This window comes from Sinohyriopsis cumingii, unplaced genomic scaffold (assembly GCF_028554795.1).
Source record: "Sinohyriopsis cumingii isolate HCF-2022 unplaced genomic scaffold, ASM2855479v2 utg001164l, whole genome shotgun sequence".
NCBI lineage: Eukaryota > Metazoa > Mollusca > Bivalvia > Unionida > Unionidae > Sinohyriopsis > Sinohyriopsis cumingii.
The window spans coordinates 248,691-268,671 of record NW_028315966.1 but is presented as its reverse complement, the minus strand read 5'-3'; the positions used below and the strand labels follow the sequence as shown (position 1 = coordinate 268,671).

Below are 19,981 nucleotides of genomic sequence, written 5' to 3'. Positions count from 1 at the left end.
GTCCAACATATTGGATGCCACATTTTTTGCATGTTATCAAATAAATAACATTTGATGTTGCACAATTAATATCACAACGCATATTAAAAGTTTCTTTTCTATTATTACTATTGAAAGAAGTATTTTCATTAATAAATGAACAGTGTGAACATCTTGGTCTATTACATTTAGTTGATGATCCTATTTTATATGATGGTTTTTCTAATTTGGAATTAGTTAGGAAATCTTTATTGTTGTTGTTGTTGTTGTGGGGTTTAACGCCATTTTTCAGCACACGATAGGCTATACATGGCGGCCAGTATTAATGGTGGAGGAAGAACCCGGAAAAGCCCGGAAAGAACCACCGACCCACGAGAAGCTACTGGCAAGCTTTCTCACATGCCCACATTGGCTGAATCTTAGACTCGAACCGCCGCAGACAGAGGTGAGATGGCAGTGATCCGTAACGAAGAGTGCTTTAGACCACTCGGCCACTCGGGGCCCCTAGGAAATCTTTAAGATTTTTAGTTCTTTTATAAGCAAGTGTGGGTTTGCTTTCTTGTAGCAATTTAACACTTGCTTTATATGATAAGTTTAATAAATCCCAATATTTATTGATAATCTTACCTATATTAGGCAAACTTGGATTATATTCAATAACAAAAGGAATGATATCTTCATTTCTACTTTTGATTTTATATTGTAAAGATTCAAGCTGTGTAAGAGAAGATACTTTTTGGAAAGCAGTGTTAATGATGACAATAGGGTAATTTCTATTTAAAAAATGCTGACCTAGCTCTGTCAAAGATGATTTAAAAACAGCATCATCCGAAATAATTCTTCTGTATCTTTTTGCTTGACTATATGGTATCCCATTTTTACATGATTTAGGATGGCATGAAGAATATTCAATATATTGATGAATATTCGTGTTTTTAACATGAACCATGGTAGTAATGTCATTATTTTCATTTTTCACGATATCAACGTCCAAAAATGAAACTTTAGTTTTAGAGACGTTGAATGTAAATTTTATTGTTGGATGTAATTTGTTTAAATTGTCTATAAAGTAATAAAGGTCTTCTAATGAATAACTCCAAATCATAAAGATATCGTCTAAAAACCTTAACCATACATCCGGTTTTAAGAGGCATTTATTTAGAAAATCATTTTCTAATTTCCCCATAAATAAAGATGCATAAGCAGGTGCTATAGGACTATCCATTGCTCTTCCCATATTTTGGAGATAGTTTGTATTACACATTCTACGTGTTGGTGTTGTTTATTTTATAATATATATATATATATATATATATATATATATATATATATATATATATATATATATATATATATATATATATATATATATATATTGGTGCCGTCTACCCGCGGACATAGGTTCGAATCTCCGTAGAGTACGCATTAAAAATACACTTACCTATATGATAGTATTATTTGTATTAAAATATGAATTCTGTCTACTATTATTAAGCATTCTGCCATTGAATCCCGGGATAGCACTTTACGTTCTGTCTGGTGTATGTTTATAATTCTCTCTCTCCCTCTCTCTCTCTCTCTCTCTCTCTCTCTATAAATATATATATATATATATATATATATATATATATATATATATATATATATATATATATATATATATATATATATATATATGGTGAGGATCTGAGTAGTTTCTAAGTTATAATTCAGCAGCAGTTCCTGGGCTTTAGAGATAGTCACTCTGGTCACTGTCAGATGTATTTATAAATTTGTGTTTTCACGCCCAGTAAAGACATATATAATTATACGGTTGGAATCAGAATAGTTTCTTACATGTGACCTAATGTCGATAACGGTATGCCGTCGGGACCTGACCATTCAAACTCCCATGTAACATTTCTTGATTCTTGCAACAGTTATTATATACATCACGAATGTTGGTTTAATAATTTGGAAGTTACTTTAAATTTACCGAAAACTACTCCCACTACTTATTCCGAAAACTACTCCCGCTACTTATTTCCACATCCCAGCGACAGTATGAAACATTTTAAACAGATTTAACCAGAGAACCCATCCCCAAACAAAAAGTAAAATAGAAGAAAAGAATTGAAGCCGTTTTGCGCATCTCCATTTTCCATTTATTTAGTTTCGTAAAGGTTAATAAAATCCTATCAGATCTTATGGCGATAACAGTGATAATCTTCTACCCAAAGTTAAAATTTAAAATACATACTTTTAAGAGAAAAATAAAGCAACAAAACCCAGGAGACAGGGTGGAAAAAATCTTTGTATCTAAAGTCACCAATTATTTTGACTTGAAAGATTAAAGAAAATCATTTAAGCAGATTAGAATGCCAAGCAGTTATAACACTCAGCCTAAAGGCTAACTTTACACAGTACAATTTTGTTTCATACCTCTTTCAAAAATTGACTCATAGGAAAACAGTAAACTATGTAATAATCTAATCTCTTATTTAGCCTGCAGCTTTTGAATCAAATCCTTTAAGCAACTTAATACAGGTTTCTCTTTATTCGATTATGTTTTAAGTATATCCAATACGCGCGCCAAAGAAATAAGTTTAACCATGTTATCTATTCTACACCATTTTTCCACAGAACCTAGACATATTCAATACAATCCTCCAGGCAGCTTAGATAAGAAGCGATGACAAGATATGTCGCGGACAGGACAGATCGTTGCTCAAGGGAAATAACAATGTTACCGCTATATGCTAATGATAGAAGATATGGTATTTTATATTAACCTACTAAGAATGAAATATAATGGGTTTTTTTTCCAGCCACGTCATCAAAGGTATTCTTCGATTACAATAAAATTGCAACATATAATGAAATTGGTATGGACTGCAGAGTGAGTGACCCAGAAGAAAGAAGTTCAATAAAAATTCACCAAGGTAACCTGGAGAAGGTTACCATGACCACTGGGTGTATCATGAAGTCCAACGATAGCAGACTCAGTATTACCTGTATAGAAACAGAAAAATCCATCTTGCTTAGTGTAAACATGACGGGATATGCGTCATCTGATCTGGGAACCTGGAACTGCAGTGATGGACAATCCTATGATACAGTTACCTTCCACTATTTTATCAGTAAGTTGTGTGTGTGTGCGTTCGTGTGTGTGTGTGTGTTTCTACATCTTAAGCTCAAATATTTCAGTAGTCTCGGCCTATGTGTAACACGATAAAAGAATATTCTAATTGCACAGAAAAATCAAAGATAAATGTTTGATTTGCTTTGTTTGTTGCTATAATGATATATTGTCTTAACACCTTTTTATTCTGTTACGAGTCTATGCTCTTAAAATAAGTAACAGAAAAGAGTGAAGAAAACAAGCTTTGTAAAATTTAGCAAATAATTTATTTCCCTAGAACGCAAAGTGAAAATGAGATAAAAGAACTTACGGTATTGCGAGTTAAATCCAAAACTAATCTAAGAATTAAAGACACAAGTCCTAGTAATAAAACGTCCTGAATAAAACCCAGTTCAAGTCCCGATGAGATCCAAAGTTTAAGGCGATGACTTGTCTGTTATAGCCTGCGAAGTGCTGATGTATCAAGTCTCTTGTTGAATCACAGAAAGATTATTACAGGTTTATATTCAATATAAATTCCAATGAATATTCTTTTCTAAGAATCTTGTCAGAGCACTTTTGTATTTCCAAAGAAAATAATCACTTGAATTCAATAATGTGAAGAAAATAATATTCAGTCCAAACTGGTCACAACATAATACAACTTAAAGTGCTAGATGTCAAGGCACGACTGGTAAAATCCTGAAAGCCACATGACATTATAGTTCTCTGTTTGACATCAGGTCACAATTAGCATTTTCTAAATACAACCATTACCTGATGGAAAATAACCTTCTAGAATGATCTAATGAGCATTGTTTATTTACAACACAATAGTCTTTAAAATGAACTTAGGAATCTCAAAAACCCTGACCCTGATCAACACAATTACTCCTTCTTTGTTTACCTGAATAATAATCCCGATAATAAGCTTATACACAGAGAATAATGAAGCTATTATTAGTTGTTTACATAAATGAAATATCTTTTTTTTTAAAAGTCAATCAGGTCAAGCAGAAAAGAACTCAGTTTTGAAAAAGGTCAAGTCTGGCAAACAATGTTACATTACAATAACATGTAATGAAATGAAAAATATTAAAACTAACAGACAGACAATTAAATTAAATATACATAACAATTCTAGCTGTAATCCTTCAAAAATATAATCTTTAATCTATTACGACTCTATGGTCTTACAATAAGTAGTACAAAATAGTGAGAATCAACAAGCTTTTTAAAATTCAGCAAATACTTTTTTCCCTAGATTACAACGTGAAAATATAATAAAATAAACTAATGGTTTTGCGAATTAACTTCCAATTAATCATATAATTTCATACACAAATCCTTATGATTAAAGTTCTTAATTAACTTTAGTATAAATCCAAATAAATCCAATGCGGAAAGTGTTGATATACCCCTGTTTACCCGTGTAATGGCGCTGTGTCAACCAACAGTCTTTTTCTGGATCACAATAATACAATCCAAGAATTAAATAATTATTTGAAATTTCACTATAAATTCAAGTCTATATTTCCAAGAATGTTATATTTAAGAGCACTTTGTATTTCCAGAGAAGAATCACTTGAATTAAATAATTTGAATAAATTAATTCCAACCAATATAAATTACTGGAAGCAACATAAAACAATTGATGCTGCTATGATCTTAAAGCCCGAATGCATAATTTCTGCAAAAACAAGATTTTATAGCCCTTTAGATAGCTTCTGGTAACAGTTAGCATTTCCTAAAAAAAATAAGAAAAAAAAAGGATTATTTAATGGAAAATTTCATCATGGAGGGTTACAGATGTTTACAATATTAAATCTTAATTATAATTATAAGTCAATTACTAAAATTGCAATTAAAATGTATTAAATAACTGCAGGACCAGAAAATTCATGGGGAATTTGCAAAGGTCTATACCAAGATTGAGATAAACATGTTTACGGAACCAAAATTAATGATTCAGGTCAAGTAAAAACTGATGCTGATTTTGGACAAGGTCAAGTCCAATATACAATTTTTCATTATCCATGGCATATAATGAAATTTGTACAAAATATATTTAAAAAAACATAACAAACAAAGCAAATTAAATATACTTAGCATATGCGAATTGCTGTATAAGAAACATTACAATGGAAACATTAATTTTTATGGCAAGGCATACATATATTCAAAATAAATTTATGCATTCATTTTACTCATATTTTGAGTTTAATGATCGGAAGAACTATTGTATCAGAATAGAGGTTGCTCTTGATGTCTTTGATAAAGGTCATTTTGTTAAAGTTGGCCAACATAAAAGCCCTTCCGAATGTTTTTAATGGCGCACCTAGATGCATCTAAAAGTAAGGTTTCATAAAAGCAAATTAAAAAACGTCAACGATTTCGGATTATGTGGGTCCAAAATATTAAAGAATGAACATGAAAACGATTGATTATGTCAATTTAATAATCAATTTAAGAAAGTTAGCTTTACCACCAATATATCAAAAAATTAAATCCAAGTCAGCATGCGAGGCTTGGTATGTAGTGAGGGTGGAGTTTGAAAATGTATCAGTCGAGTGGATGAAAAACTCAGTATTTTCACAAGTAGCGAAGCCACGAGTGAAAATTCTAGAGTTTGTCATTCACGAGATGAAATATATCCGTTATTCACTCATTTCATGCAAATATTCTTTTTATTTTATGCTCACATACGTTGGCTACCTAATGTTTGTGACACAGTGAATTAGCAGATTTTTTACGGTAATGTCAGCTGTTTACGGTACATGTTCTGCTGTGATATGTGTACCTGCGCACAAAATTAGTTCCACATCAGATTGATAAAAATTAACTGACTTTTCCAGAATAACAAACTACAAGACAGGGATTATTAATAAGAAAATAACCACAAGTAATTCATCAATTTATAGTTGTGGTTTTTTATATTAGCGCGCAAGAAAATAGAAAGTATGTTCTGACCCAAAAAAGTAGTTCCTGTAGTGAAAAAAATATTATTTTTTTCACTACAGTGAAATATCAATATTATTTTAATTAGAAAATCAAGTAATTCACTGCTTAACGTTATATATATATATATATATATATATATATATATATATATATATATATATATATATATATATATATATATATAAGAAATTACGAATGATATAATTAACGCAACAAACAATAATATAGTGATTTAGAATTGCATACATGAATGCTGACATGCACTGCATAGACATTTCAAGTTTCAAAGCTGTATGTGTAAACAAGAACCATAAAAACACGTGCATGAAACAAACAAAAAACTCTCAAACAATCAAAGAACTGAAAAACAATGTTTCAGACAAATTAGTACATAGTCATCAAATTCACTGATGGCTAGAGGTAAAGATATGGCGTTCATGGCACAGTAAAATATTAAAACCCATCATTTGGGATTGAAAACACACGTTTAAATGATAGATAGTGTATAGTGCACTAGTACCGCAACAAACAACGTAAAAGTTTTGAGTAGTCTCTATTAATACAAGCAGACAAATTGAAGAAGAGAAGGATAGAACTAAAAATAACAATATAAACTGTTGACAGATAACAAAAAATGGCACCAAGATTGCCTTTAATTCCACAGTTTTCAGAGAGGTGTAAATGTTTTACGAGTTTAACATTAAAGCGACAAAGTCAGTATCAATATATGATCACAATTTGTTTAAAGTTTCGATGCAATTGTAGTCAAGGCTGTTTATGTTGAAGAATAACGTTCAAGAAAATAAACGTGTAAATCTGTTGATTTCAAACATCACAAAGTTATACTCCAATGAATCAGAAAACAAGTAGAATATTCAAGAATGATTAAACTGAGATAAAAGTATGATGGTTTAAAGACTATAGTATAGGGAATGAACAAATTAGGTATTTTTATATCAATAAATGAATAAGTTCTCTTTCTCTTTATTTACGACATAATCTGAAGATATTGTAAAGGTCAATTTCCAGTGACTGAATACAAAACGAGAAGTAATTTATAGGACAAAAGCTGTATCTAAAATAACTCATGGTGACTCAGCGTATGAAGTAACTGTAGCTGCCTGAACCCTGTGAATAGAATAAAAATTACATAGATCTGAGAAATAAAATAGCATTGCAAATTGCCTAAAATACAAATTTATGTTTTAGACGGCCGCTATATTGGCTTTCGGATAATACCTGAAGCAAATATATTGCTCACAAATACTCTCTGGATATTTTTTTTGCTGTCATCTTTACTCTGATTCAGTAGGTGTATTTTTTTGCAAATATCAACAATTAATGTGAGCATATTTAACAAGACTAGAGAGAAATAATTTCAATATTAAAGGATCTGATAATCACTAGGATGACCTGAGGCCGTTGGATAGTTGGCTTGCAAGCATCTGAAAAACACAACGATGGACACAAAAACATGTTGAGCGATTTAGGTTTCTTCTCAAAACACGCTAGGTAAAAATGAAAATGGGAGATGACATAAACGGGGATTTTAAAGAAATCTTGAATGAGCAAGAATCTAAAATGACACCGTTCATATAAGAAATAATTTAAACAAAAAGTCAAGGATTTGTTTTAAGAAGTAAACATTACAAATACTCAGACAAGAACGGATATGTGATTGAACGGTTTAACATAGCTGTAATCCTTGTCCAAGCTCAAATTCATTTTGTACATGACCTGAATGATTGAGTTTTTAAAAATGTTGTAAACAACTAATACAAAACTATTTGTTTCTCTGTGAGTATTGGTTAGCTATTAGGATTATTATCTTTTCCCGAGTCATCGTGTTTATCCTTTCCTTTTTTATAATTTTAGTAATAGACTTTCTAATTACAACCTAGATTTTATCTTGTAAACATTTGGAACCTTCCAGAATGAGCTTTTCTAATAGTTAATAGTTTTGTTTATATAAAATGCTAATTGTGATCTGAGGTCAGGTAAAGGACTATATAATATTGTTTATCACAAAAATTATTTATTCGTGCTGTAAGATCTTAGCAGAATCAGTTGTATTATTGTTCTGTTCAGTATTTCATTTGGGCACGAATTTATATATTCAAATTATTTATTCACTGGAACTACAAAGTGCACATCATCTAAAACTATATATTTTGGAAGATACATTAATTGTGAATTATAGTGAAATTCAGATAAGGGTAGATTCTTGGATTGTATTATTGATTCAACAAAAGACTGTTGGCACATAACCATGACACAGGCCACCAAAGACACAACACTTCCAGCACTGAAATTTTTTAAAATATCACTAAAGTTTATTTTGAATTTTAAATAGTCGGACTTGTGTTAGAAATTTTTGTTCCATTTCTTATTTTCATTTTGTATTCTAAGAAAATTAATTGTTCGTTGCATTTTGCAAACTTTGTTGGTTCTCACTTTTTTATTACTTATTTTATGACCATTGAGTCGTAATAGAGAATTGGGCATTCGTTCTCGGAATACGAATTTCACAACCATATTTCAGAAAAAATTTAAAATCCTACCCAGGAATGATTAGACTCCCTGTAAAAGGACGAACTGCTCTAGAATGCCAGAAGATATTTTTTTCTGAGACAATGGCTTCTTTAACGAAGCAAGAAATATAAAATATTTTGGTCCAATATTTGGAATAAGAGAATATTTTGATAAAAGTGCTTTGGATTTGAATAGCAAGTCTTTATCAAGCTCTAACTTGCAAGCTATGGAATTGAAATTAAAATAGAAGAAAGAAATTGAGTTAAGAAATCTTGAGCTGAAGAAAGGAGAGAGAGAGAAATGCAGTTTCAGAAAGAAGAAAAACAAATGAAATCGGAGAATGGGAAAGAGAGAGATAAAAATACAATTGCAGTTGCCGAAAGAGGAAAGAGAGGGAATAAGAAGATATGCTAATGCAAATAAAGATGCAGCGTGAAAAAGAAGAGAGAAATACAGAGAGAAAGATGTGATGTGATGTGATTTTTATTTTTAACGTAGCTTTAACAATTTTTCAGTCATATCGCTACGATGTCTGCAATGTGGCAGTTTATAGTGATGTCTAGCACTGGGGCATCATGCCGCAGACATGTAGCATGATGTCCCACCCAGTCACATTATCCTGACACCAGGCCAACCAGTCCTAACACTAACCTCTTAATGCTGAACGCCAAGCGAGGCAGCTGTTAGTACCATTTTTTAAGTCTCTGGTATGACTCGGCCGGGGATCGAACCCACGACCTCCCGCATCCGAGGCGGACGCTCTAACCACTAGGCCACAGAGAGAAAGATAAAAGGAAGGAAATGAATTTCAAATTCGATGAAAAGAATTACAGCTGGAAGGTGGAAAGAACATCCACGCTTACAAATAAACTGGACAAACATATTTTGAATTTGCAAGAGAAAAAGAGCAATGATTTGATAGGTGGTGTTTAGCCAGAAAGTTGGTTAAGATTGCGAAAATCTCATTAGTTAAAGAGAATTTCATCCATAGTGACGTTAAAACATACCTTGATGAAGAACAAGGTCGAAACTTTAGAAAATGCTGCTCATAAAGCTGACGAGTATTCCTTAGCTGAAAGTTTCTTTGTCAGTAAGTGTTCCACTCAACAGCCCTCTGGTTAACTAAATCAAAACCCAAACGAGCACTTCCAAATCTCAGTCGGGCATAACTTTTGGGTATCAAATTTCTGATGCGATTGATCCGAAATCCGTATCACTATCTATGTGTAACTATTGCAAGAAGAAAGAGCAAGTAATTTCTGATTGCTACAAATTGAAAAATAAGCAACTGAATCAAGGTAGATCTATTTTAAATGTTCTTCTTTCTAAGGGGTCACGGTCATGTATTGAAAACAATAGATTTATTTGGTCAAACAAGCCCCAGTCTGATTTTATTATAGAGAATTAAGAACCATTCATGTCGGAGGGTACTGTATCACTCATTTGTGATTCTGCCAATCACATCCATATTAAAATTTTAAGGGTCTAACGTAATCGAGCTATCACTCTTTGAGACTGAATGGGACTTAAGAAATAACAAACACGGATGTGAGTGGCAATGAAAAATACATTATCCTCTCGTGCTAATGATTATAAAATAAAGAAACAGGACAATGAAAAATACAAGAGTGCTTAGTACAGGCCCAGTGGAAAACAATGAAGAAGAACAAATAACTAATTATTTGGAATATTCAATGACTCTGTGACATTGTCTTAGTCAAACACTACCATGCCTCTTGTCTCTATAGTCAACCACTATACTAACATTTCTCTTTATAGTCAAACACTATGACATTTCGCTAATAGTTAAACACTATACTGACATTTTTCTTTGTAGTCAAACACTATACTGACATTTCTCATACACATGACCAATGTTTACTTGACATTTCATATGATGCTCTTGACCCGCTTTCCCGGCTCGGTCACTTTAACCACCCAGGCTTTCCATACGCACACACGTTGGCACTTCTCCTGGCGGTCTTTCACCTCTCCTTACTTCAGCGGCCTCTAGCTACATCAAGTTAGCCCGCACCCAGTTATCCACACCTAGTTATCCACATGTAATTGTGTGTATATATATATATATATATATATATATATATATATATATATATATATATATATATATATATATATATATATTCAAATATCTTCAATATTAGTTATAAGAGCGACAACATAACTACAAACAGGAGTACTGCATATATGCTCATATCCCTATCAATAATCTGAACCATACCATCTCTCGATACCGAATTACATAAGCCATACACTCTTGGTGAATCAAACTAAACGTATGCAAGCCTATATTATAACATTGAAAGTGTTTTGCGAAATTGAACATTAATTTGAACAAAAAAGAATATAACTCAACCAACTTGCTGGTTCGAACTAAGCAATATAGTCGCGCGCGATAACATGTATTAGGCACGTGCCGCGCAAATAATATTGGCGTCACGCCATGAAAGGAAAAATTACTTACAAAACTACTATGGTGAGCCATACACATCACTTTAATAATACTGGAATCTATGGTATCTAGCCAAGCCATATCAGGTGTTTCGTAACACACCTCCCCCTTCAAAAAAGTATACGTATGTTTTAAGACTACGAAATCACATGATATGGTTAATACAAATGGTGTAACTTCTGCTGAGGTAATCTGCGCCTTCATTTTCCGTGCCTTTTATAGCTTCAATCCGGAATCTGTAAGGTTGTAAAGCCAAGGCCCATCGCATCAACCGTGAATTATCAATGTTGTCCTTAATGAGGTAAGGAAGTGGTTGATAGTCAGTTTCCAGATTGCATTCTCGGCCATGGAGATATGTTTGGAATTTATCTACTCCCCAGACGACTGCCATGCACACTTTTTATATCACCGATTAATTCTTTTCCCTCGGAAGCAATTTCCTGCTTGCATAGGCGACTAGGAGTTTGACTCCATCCTGTTCCTGTAATAGCACAGCCCCTAGTCCTATCTCTGAAGCATCTGTTCTTAGAATTAACACTTTGTTTAGTTCTGGCAATTTCAGTAAGGGGGCTCTGTTAGCAGCTTCTTCAGAGTGTTAAAAGCCCTATCCTGATTTTCACCCCAGTGAATCTTGTTTGGTTGTCCCTTTTTAGTCGGGTCCGTTAAAGGGCTTGCAAAAGTCGCGAAATTAGGGATGAATTTGCGATAATATCCCGCTAACCCAATGAATGACCTGATTTGTTTTTATTCGGGTGGCAATGCATCCCTGATTGATGCAAGTTTCTTGGGTTCGGGTTTCAACTCGTTTACCCTCCCGAATACGTGTCCTAAACACTCTAAACTTCCATACGCTGTGTTGCAATTGACAGGTCTAACAGTCAATTTAGCCTTAAGTAATCTATTTAGAGCCACAGCAACATCGCACAGATGCTCTTTCCATGTATTGCTGTATATAAAGATATCATTGATACAGGTCTCTACATGCTGAAGTCCTTGCATCAATTTTCGCATTAGCCTTACGCAGCTAGCCCAGGCGTTTACCAGACAGAATGGTAAAACTCGAAACTGACATAATCCACTCTTAGTGGCGAACGCCGTCATTGTTTCCACCGACAGTGGTATCTGCCAATATCCCATTGTCAGATCTAGCTTCGTGATATTTTTGTACCCTACCATACGTACGAAGATGCTCTCTACATCTGTATAGTTTCGGTGTCAAATACCGCCTCCTTATTTAATTTACGCAAATCGATGCAGAACCTGTTCGTGCCATCTTTCTTTTAACTAGAATACAGGTGACACATAAGGGGAACCTGACTTCTATATGACCCCCAACTTTAGCATTTCTTCCACTTCATTTTCGATAATATCTCTGGATGCATGAGGCATGGGGTAAACCTTGACCCGAAATGGCTCACGTGACGTAAGTTTAATACTATGTTCTAGAACATCTGTTTGACCGGGTTTGTCCGAAAATACGTTTAGGTATTTATCAAAGAGATCCCGGGCCTCATTTCTTTGACATTCCGTCAAGTCAGGACTCACATCGACTTCAGTCTTCCCCATTTCATACTCAAGCAATCCATTCAAATTAAGCCCTGTAACGGACTCTTGTCCCTCATCATCATCCTTGATGATGGCTACACGGACCACATTTAAAGCTCCTTGTTCTGTTTGCGCATTTGCTCGATCGTAATAGCGTTTTAACAAGTTAGCATGTAACATGCGGAACTTTTCCCCTACATCAATAGTGTAATTCATCCCTTCCTTTTCATCTTCGTCGGTATACGGACCCTTCCACTACAACACTAACTTGTTTTTATCACTTGGAAGTAAAACCAAAACTCTGTCCCTTTTTTTGAATCTTCTATCGCGAGCTTTGGAATTATAATATTGCGCGGCGCCACCACTAGCTTGCCTCAACGTTTTGTTGGCTATCGCACAAATCTCTCAACTTTTCTTCAAATTGCATACGTACTAGCATGTGGTTCGAGTTTCGTCATATGTGACATCATCCGACCATAGCTGTCTTAAAATCTTCATCGGTCCTCGTACCGTTCTACATATAAGAGTTTGAAGGGCGAGAATCATAAGCTCTCTTGGGGCACCTCTCGGAACGCGAACAACACTGCATGGAGATATCTGTCCCAATCGTTCGGATGTTCCACGCACATCCGTCGCGGCATTTGTTTGAGTGTTCTGTTGAACTACTCAACTAGCCCATTGCACATTGGGTGATATGGAGTGGTCCATAACTGCCTGATTAATAGAAGTCTACTAACTTCCGCCATGAGTTCTGAAGTGAACTGCAACCCACAGTCCGTCAAACTCTCTTTCGGTAGCCCTAGCCTGCTAAAATTTCCACAAAGGCTTCAGCCACTCGCTCAGTTTCGATGGATGGTAGAGCGATGGCTTTCGGGTACCTGGTTGCATAATCGACCATGGTGAAGATGTATCTATTCTTTAGTTCTATAACGACCCATAATGTCTACCGCCAAGCGTTTGAATGCATTTTAAATCAAGAGCATTTTACCTAGTTGTATGCGCTTAACTCGCTCTTTATATTGTGCTTTTGACAAATGTCACACGGTCTGCAATATCCAGTTACATCGCCATGGGCCTCTGGCCAGTAAAACTCCATCAATAATCAGTCTTTGGTTTTCCTAGACCCCAAATGACCCCCCATCGTTGACTCATGTGCTAACTTGAACATCTGCGTTGTATTGTTCTGTGGCACCACTACCTGTGTAAATCGAATGGTCTCAGGAGTAGTGTGTTCCCTCTGTAAAATAGTGTTATATTTTCATCTATGACTACACCCACCTTTGCATTTCATGACTTCCCCCGACGCGGCTTTCTTTCTGATTACCGAAAACGACTCGTCTTTAGTTTGTTCTTCAATTAATGCCCCTTTATTTATCATTGGTATGACGTTGGGTACTTTTTGCTTTGGAAAAGGTTTCTAGTTTCAATCGCCATGGAAGCTGGGATATCGGCCATTGCTAACCCTGGCGCTACGGGATTCACTACTCCTTCTATGTTACCTATGATTAAATCATACAACGATCGTTTCACGCAACATGATGTCACCGCACCTGTCCAAAAGGGTATTTCGATATGGATGCATGCAGTCGGCACCTGTACTGCAATATTTTCCATTACTCTGACCGACGCTGATTTTCCCGGGTATTGATCTGGCCTCACCAGACTGTGCTTAACAACAACAGTATCACACGCATTATCTCTTAGCACTGAAACTCCAACCCCGTTCACTAACCCCTCACCCTCTACCGCTACATTTAACATATTTGGATTGGTGCTACCTTCGTTGCTCTCAACACAAGCTGATGAACCTACCATGTACGAAACCCCTACCATTTTTGGCAGATCCTTCTTACGCTTCGTACATGCACAAGAAATATGTCCCCACTCCCCGCAATTAAAACACTGACTTTTCTGTCTAACCTGAATTTTAGATCCCGTCTGATCTGACCTACCCAATTCCCCCTTTGGGTTTTGTGGAAAAATCTTCCCTAACTTCTCTTATGTGAATTCATTTGCTTACTTTCCCTAGGAGCTCTCATATCCCAGGCCACCACATTTTTAACCCCTCCGCGTGCGTCAGCAAATGTATCTGCTTGCTTAGCCATCTCACTTGCACTATTGATGGTTTTCTCTTTTACGTGTTGGAATAGTTCCTTACTACAAACTGCTAACAATTGATCTCTGATGAGAAAATCACATACCGCATCATAAGTCTTTGCGACTCCCCCGCAAGATACCCAACGGAATAGGTGATTAGATATCCTATATACAAACTGGTCGAAGCTTTCTCCCTTTTCTGGTTTACTAAATCGGAACTTTCCCTTAAAAGTGATGTTTGTAAAAAAGTGACGTTTGTAAATACTGCAGATCTTGTCATACTTGTCAAATCTTAGGAAACCCCAATCAGAAGATACCTAAGGCTCATCTATATCCTATTCCTGCATTTGAAGAACCATTTATCAGAATAACGGAAGACTGTGTCGGTCTCTTACCTAATACCAAGTCAGTCAACCAATACTTGTTGACCATAATTTATGTGTCTACAAGATTCCCAGAAGCAATTCATTTGAGTAATATTAAAACTAAAACAATAGTAAAAGCTTTGATAAAGTTTCTTACTAAATTTGGTCAAACAAAATCTCTCCAATCGGATCAAGGGTCAAATATTATATCTGGAATTTCCCAGGAAGTTATGCATGAATTTGGCGTCCATCAATTTAAATCTTCTGCTAATCACCCCGAAAGCCAAGGGGCATTAGAAAGATTTTCATCAAATTTTGACTAATATGATTCGTTCATATTGTTTTGGTACTGGAAAAGATTGCGACAAATGTGTTCATTTACTGTTGTTTGCTGTTAGGGAATCTGGACATGAATCTTAGGATTTAGTCCCTTTGAATTAATTTTTGGACACACCGTCCGTGGACGATTGAATTTGTTAAAATAGAAACTTATTTCAAATCTTTGATACGGAAATTAATCTTCACGACTATATTTATATTTTTAAATACAATTTGTGAAAGGCCTGTGAAGTTGCACGAACTAGTCTCCACTCTAGTCTGTCAAAAATGAAAATAAGGTGTGACAAAAACACAAAGGAAAGGAGTTTTCAGCCTGGTGATAGAGTTTTGGCTCTTTTGTCCATACCAGAAATATACTCTTCAGTTGAATTTTATACAATTTGTTTGTTCTCTCTCATTTCTATTACTTATTTTAAGACCATAGAGTCGTAATACTGTGTAAATAAGGAGGGTTGGCTGCCTTGGGAAGGCACTTAATTCCCATTTCCTCGTCATCATATATACGAAATTTTCTTAAAAAGGACATTAAACCAACAAAAGGAAAGATACATAAAAACACTCCAGTGTTAAGTTGATAATAATAAATTGGTTACTTATTTAACTCTGATGCGCATAGAAATGTACATAGGGTTGGTAAAATAGCTATAGAAATGTACTTAGGGTTGGTAAAATAGCTTAAGATCCCCACTACATTTAAATGCTAGTATCGATAATCAATATTTTTTATGCTAAGCCGTGAATTGCTGGGTTTTCCAAGTAAATTAAAAGTGATGATTCACCCTAGTGAATTAAGAGAAATAATTTACTGCTGTGTCGATAACAAGATGAGGATAAAATTCGAACATACTCATAGATGTTTACATGGCTTTGGGATAAAGTGGCTACCTCACGTCAAAGCCAATCCCAGTTCTGGAATAAAGTGGCTACCTCACGTCAAAGCCAATCCCAGTTCAAATCCAACATGTGGCAAAACGTTTTTATTCTTAATGAGCTATTTTCTTTTGAATTGGGAAGGGGAATTATGTAACATTTTACTTTTTCTGTGCGAATAATCACAAAATACAGCAGAACATAAACGTTGCTAGCCTGTACATTTTAGCATAAACTGAAAAGAAAATTTGCTTGTTAACGAGTGAATAATCGTTGGTGAAACATTTAAGGATTTTCATCCACTCGATGAAACACACCTATTATCTATTATTCACCCATCGCAAGCAAAGACACACACACACACACACACACACACACATATATATATATATATATATATATATATATATATATATATATATATATATATAATTTACATTGCGTTCTTGAATTTTGTTCATGATTGAGGGTTGTGGATAACGTTTTTGTATGTTGTAAGTAGTATATATTTTTTGCTAAAATTTGATATCTAGGCATAACTTTGTTTATGAGTTTGTGGAATAATACTTTAATCTCCAGAAAAACACTATTGTGTCGTAGGGCAATTGAAAATTTGTAAAGAGGTGTTTGGTAAAAAATTATTCATTCCTGATTTAAGATCAGTCTGTAGAATCAGTTACAGTTGTGTCAATATATAATTTGAGATGAATTACTTATTTAAATTATGTAGTAGATTTACAAAGCGCTTATTGACTTTTGGAGTAACATATTATTTTGGAATAACTGTGAACTGATTCAAAGATATTCAAGACTATTAGTGCATCTGGACATTCAAAACTATTGGCACATCAGGTCATTCAAGACTAATGGAATTCATTCGGAACGGTCTATACTTTTTGACTTGTGATAGGACATTTACAATTGTATGGAATTTTATACACCTTTGTTTGTATGAGAGATACAGCTTCAGCAATGAGGTCTTGACTCCAACTTGTTAACGTGTCAGATGATCAGACGATCGAAAACAGTGAGGTCTTGACTCCAACTTGTTAACGTGTCAGATGATCAGACGATCGAAAACAGTGAGGTCTTGACTCCAACTTGTTAACGTGTCCGATGATCAGACGATCGAAAACAGTGAGGTCTTGACTCCAACTTGTTAACGTGTCAGATGATCAGACGATCGAAAACAGTGAGGTCTTGACTCCAACTTGTTAACGTGTCAGATGATCAGACGATCGAAAACAGTGAGGTCTTGACTCCAACTTGTTAACGTGTCAGATGATCAGACGATCGAAAACAGTGAGGTCTTGACTCCAACTTGTTAACGTGTCCGATGATCAGACGATCGAAAACAGTGAGGTCTTGGCTCCAACTTGTTAACGTGTCCGATGATCAGACGATCGAAAAATTGAGGTCAATATCATATTTTTTTCTGTTCTTGTCTCTTGATAAGTTTTCCATTTATCTATCATTATTGCCGTTTTTCATTTTAATGAATACTTTATATTTCATAAGTTATAAATGCGTATGAAAGGAGCTAAAACGCTGACATAATTCGTCTTCTAGGATCCAAGACTACACTAACTACATTATATTTAAGCACAAGTAAAGTATTTAAATGTCTCCAAATCTTTTCACCGTCTCCTGTTTGATTGCGCTGAAAGTCGAACAAACTCGATAGCTTCTTTATAAATGTCAACTTAACATTTTGACCTACTCATTTTAGAAATCTGCAATATTTAATAATGTTTTAACTCCTCATTTTGCAGGACGAGCATATCTCTTTGGAACATCGCTCAATTCTACGTTCAGATGTACCGTATATAAAGATTGTTACCCGTCTCTGCCTTTAAGAAACTGGCATGTTTACCCTGATCCTGACTTCGTTATACAGAGGATCGATGGAAGGGTGATCCCATTTATTGACTATCTTGCATATCCATTTCTAAATCTTACATTCTTGGAGATTAAATTCTCTGATGCAGGGATCTACTACATTCTGCAACACTGGTATTCAGCTGAGGTTGCGTTTATTATTCAGGTCCAAGGTAGGTATGTTTTTTTCCTTCATCTTGTCTATTCCCCTTTGTAATAGTTATGTTAATCTGACTTTGTTCCGAAGGCGTAACGTTGTTGAACCTCAGGGTAAAGCAAACAAATTAGGAAGATCATACTCATAATAACAATCTAGAGGATATTTGCTTCAAATGAGTGAATAACGGAGAGAGAGAGAGTAAAATATACAGATGAACAATTTCCATTCTATTACGACTCCCTCGAATGTGTTATTTCACAACTTCAATGACTATCAATACAAAAACGTATTATTTATTTCATATTCATATAAGTGTTCAAACGTTTAAACTATCTTTCTCCAGATTATATATATATATATATATATATATATATATATATATATATATATATATATATATATATATATATATATATATAAACCTAACTGAACTAAGATCATGAAATACTGAGCGTAATCTCCGATCAACAAGTAACAACGAACTTGAGATTCCTTAGTCACAAACCAACCATTCAAAAACTCTATGACAGTATCAGCATCTAACTTTTGGAATTACTTATCCCTGTGGATTCGTAATTCAAATTGCCTTCCTTCGTTTAAAACCCAGTAAAGAAGTTCTTTCTTGACAAGTTGGAATGATATATTAAAGCTTCCCAGTACAGAATTTTATCATCGTGTCCAGAAATAATATGTGAATGGTTTAATTTATGTTATGTATACAGGACTTCTAACATACGAAAATATTTTTTATAGTATATTGTTCATATATGTACCCAGGCCTCACCTGGTGCGGGTTGGGTGGGTTACATATGGCCCGAGCCTCAACCCCTAACGTGCCTTTAAAAGTGATTTTTCAAGATAAACGATTCTGTAAATAATTATATGTGTACTTAGTTGTCATTTACATGGTTATACGCTAAATCATATGCGCTTGTTTTAGCATTTGATTCATTTCAAAATTTCAATATAACCGGGGCTTAGGAGCCTCAAATTCCCGATGTGGCCCTTGCCTCTCTCAACCTCTGAAGGGGCCTGTATGTACCAATTAACCAAGTCTTAATTCATTTTAAATCTGTGTGAGTGCGTTTGCAATCATACCTTAGTGTGTGTGTGGGGTGGGGTGGGTGGGTGTGTTTTGAATAACGTACACTGTTACAAAAATTTAGGACCACATGGCAGATGGGTCTTTCATGACCAAATGTGTTATCCTCGTTAAATAAAGAGTACTATTATTTTCATTTTATGCTAGAATTACTGGATTTTTTTACAAGTAAGATAATGGTGATAATTTGCTGGGTGAAATACGATACATAATTAATATGCTGCGTATATTTTTGGTGTCCTATTTTACTTTGAATTGGGAGTAAGAATTATGTAACTGTTTATATTTTCTCTGTGAATAATCACAACGCGGCATAGCATAAACTGTAAACCGCTGACATCATGCTGAATCCATTAAGAAATATACAACCTCAATCTGACTTTTGAGCGTAAAATAAAACGAAAATTTGCTTGTTACTAGTGAATAACTGATATATATTTTATCCCGTGCATAAACACTTAAGTATTTCCACTTGTGGCTCTGCCTGTCTTGGGAACAGTGGCGTACAAAGGGTAAATGGCACCCAGGGCGACGATGACGGCCCATGGACCTCTGGCATCCAGGGTTTTGGCACCCAAGT

At 34.7% G+C, this 19,981-nt stretch overlaps 1 protein-coding gene across 1 annotated transcript in view; it reads left to right on the top strand.

Annotated features, from left to right (window-relative positions):
• The window catches only part of LOC149772821 (uncharacterized), a 79,066-nt gene that overhangs the window by 34,007 nt on the left and 25,078 nt on the right, over positions 1–19,981 (top strand). Inside the window, exons 3-4 of the mRNA XM_089947243.1 lie at positions 2,787–3,098; positions 18,034–18,312. Coding sequence (XP_089803369.1) covers positions 2,787–3,098; positions 18,034–18,312 — 591 coding nt within the window. The remainder of the gene's footprint in view (positions 1–2,786; positions 3,099–18,033; positions 18,313–19,981) is intronic.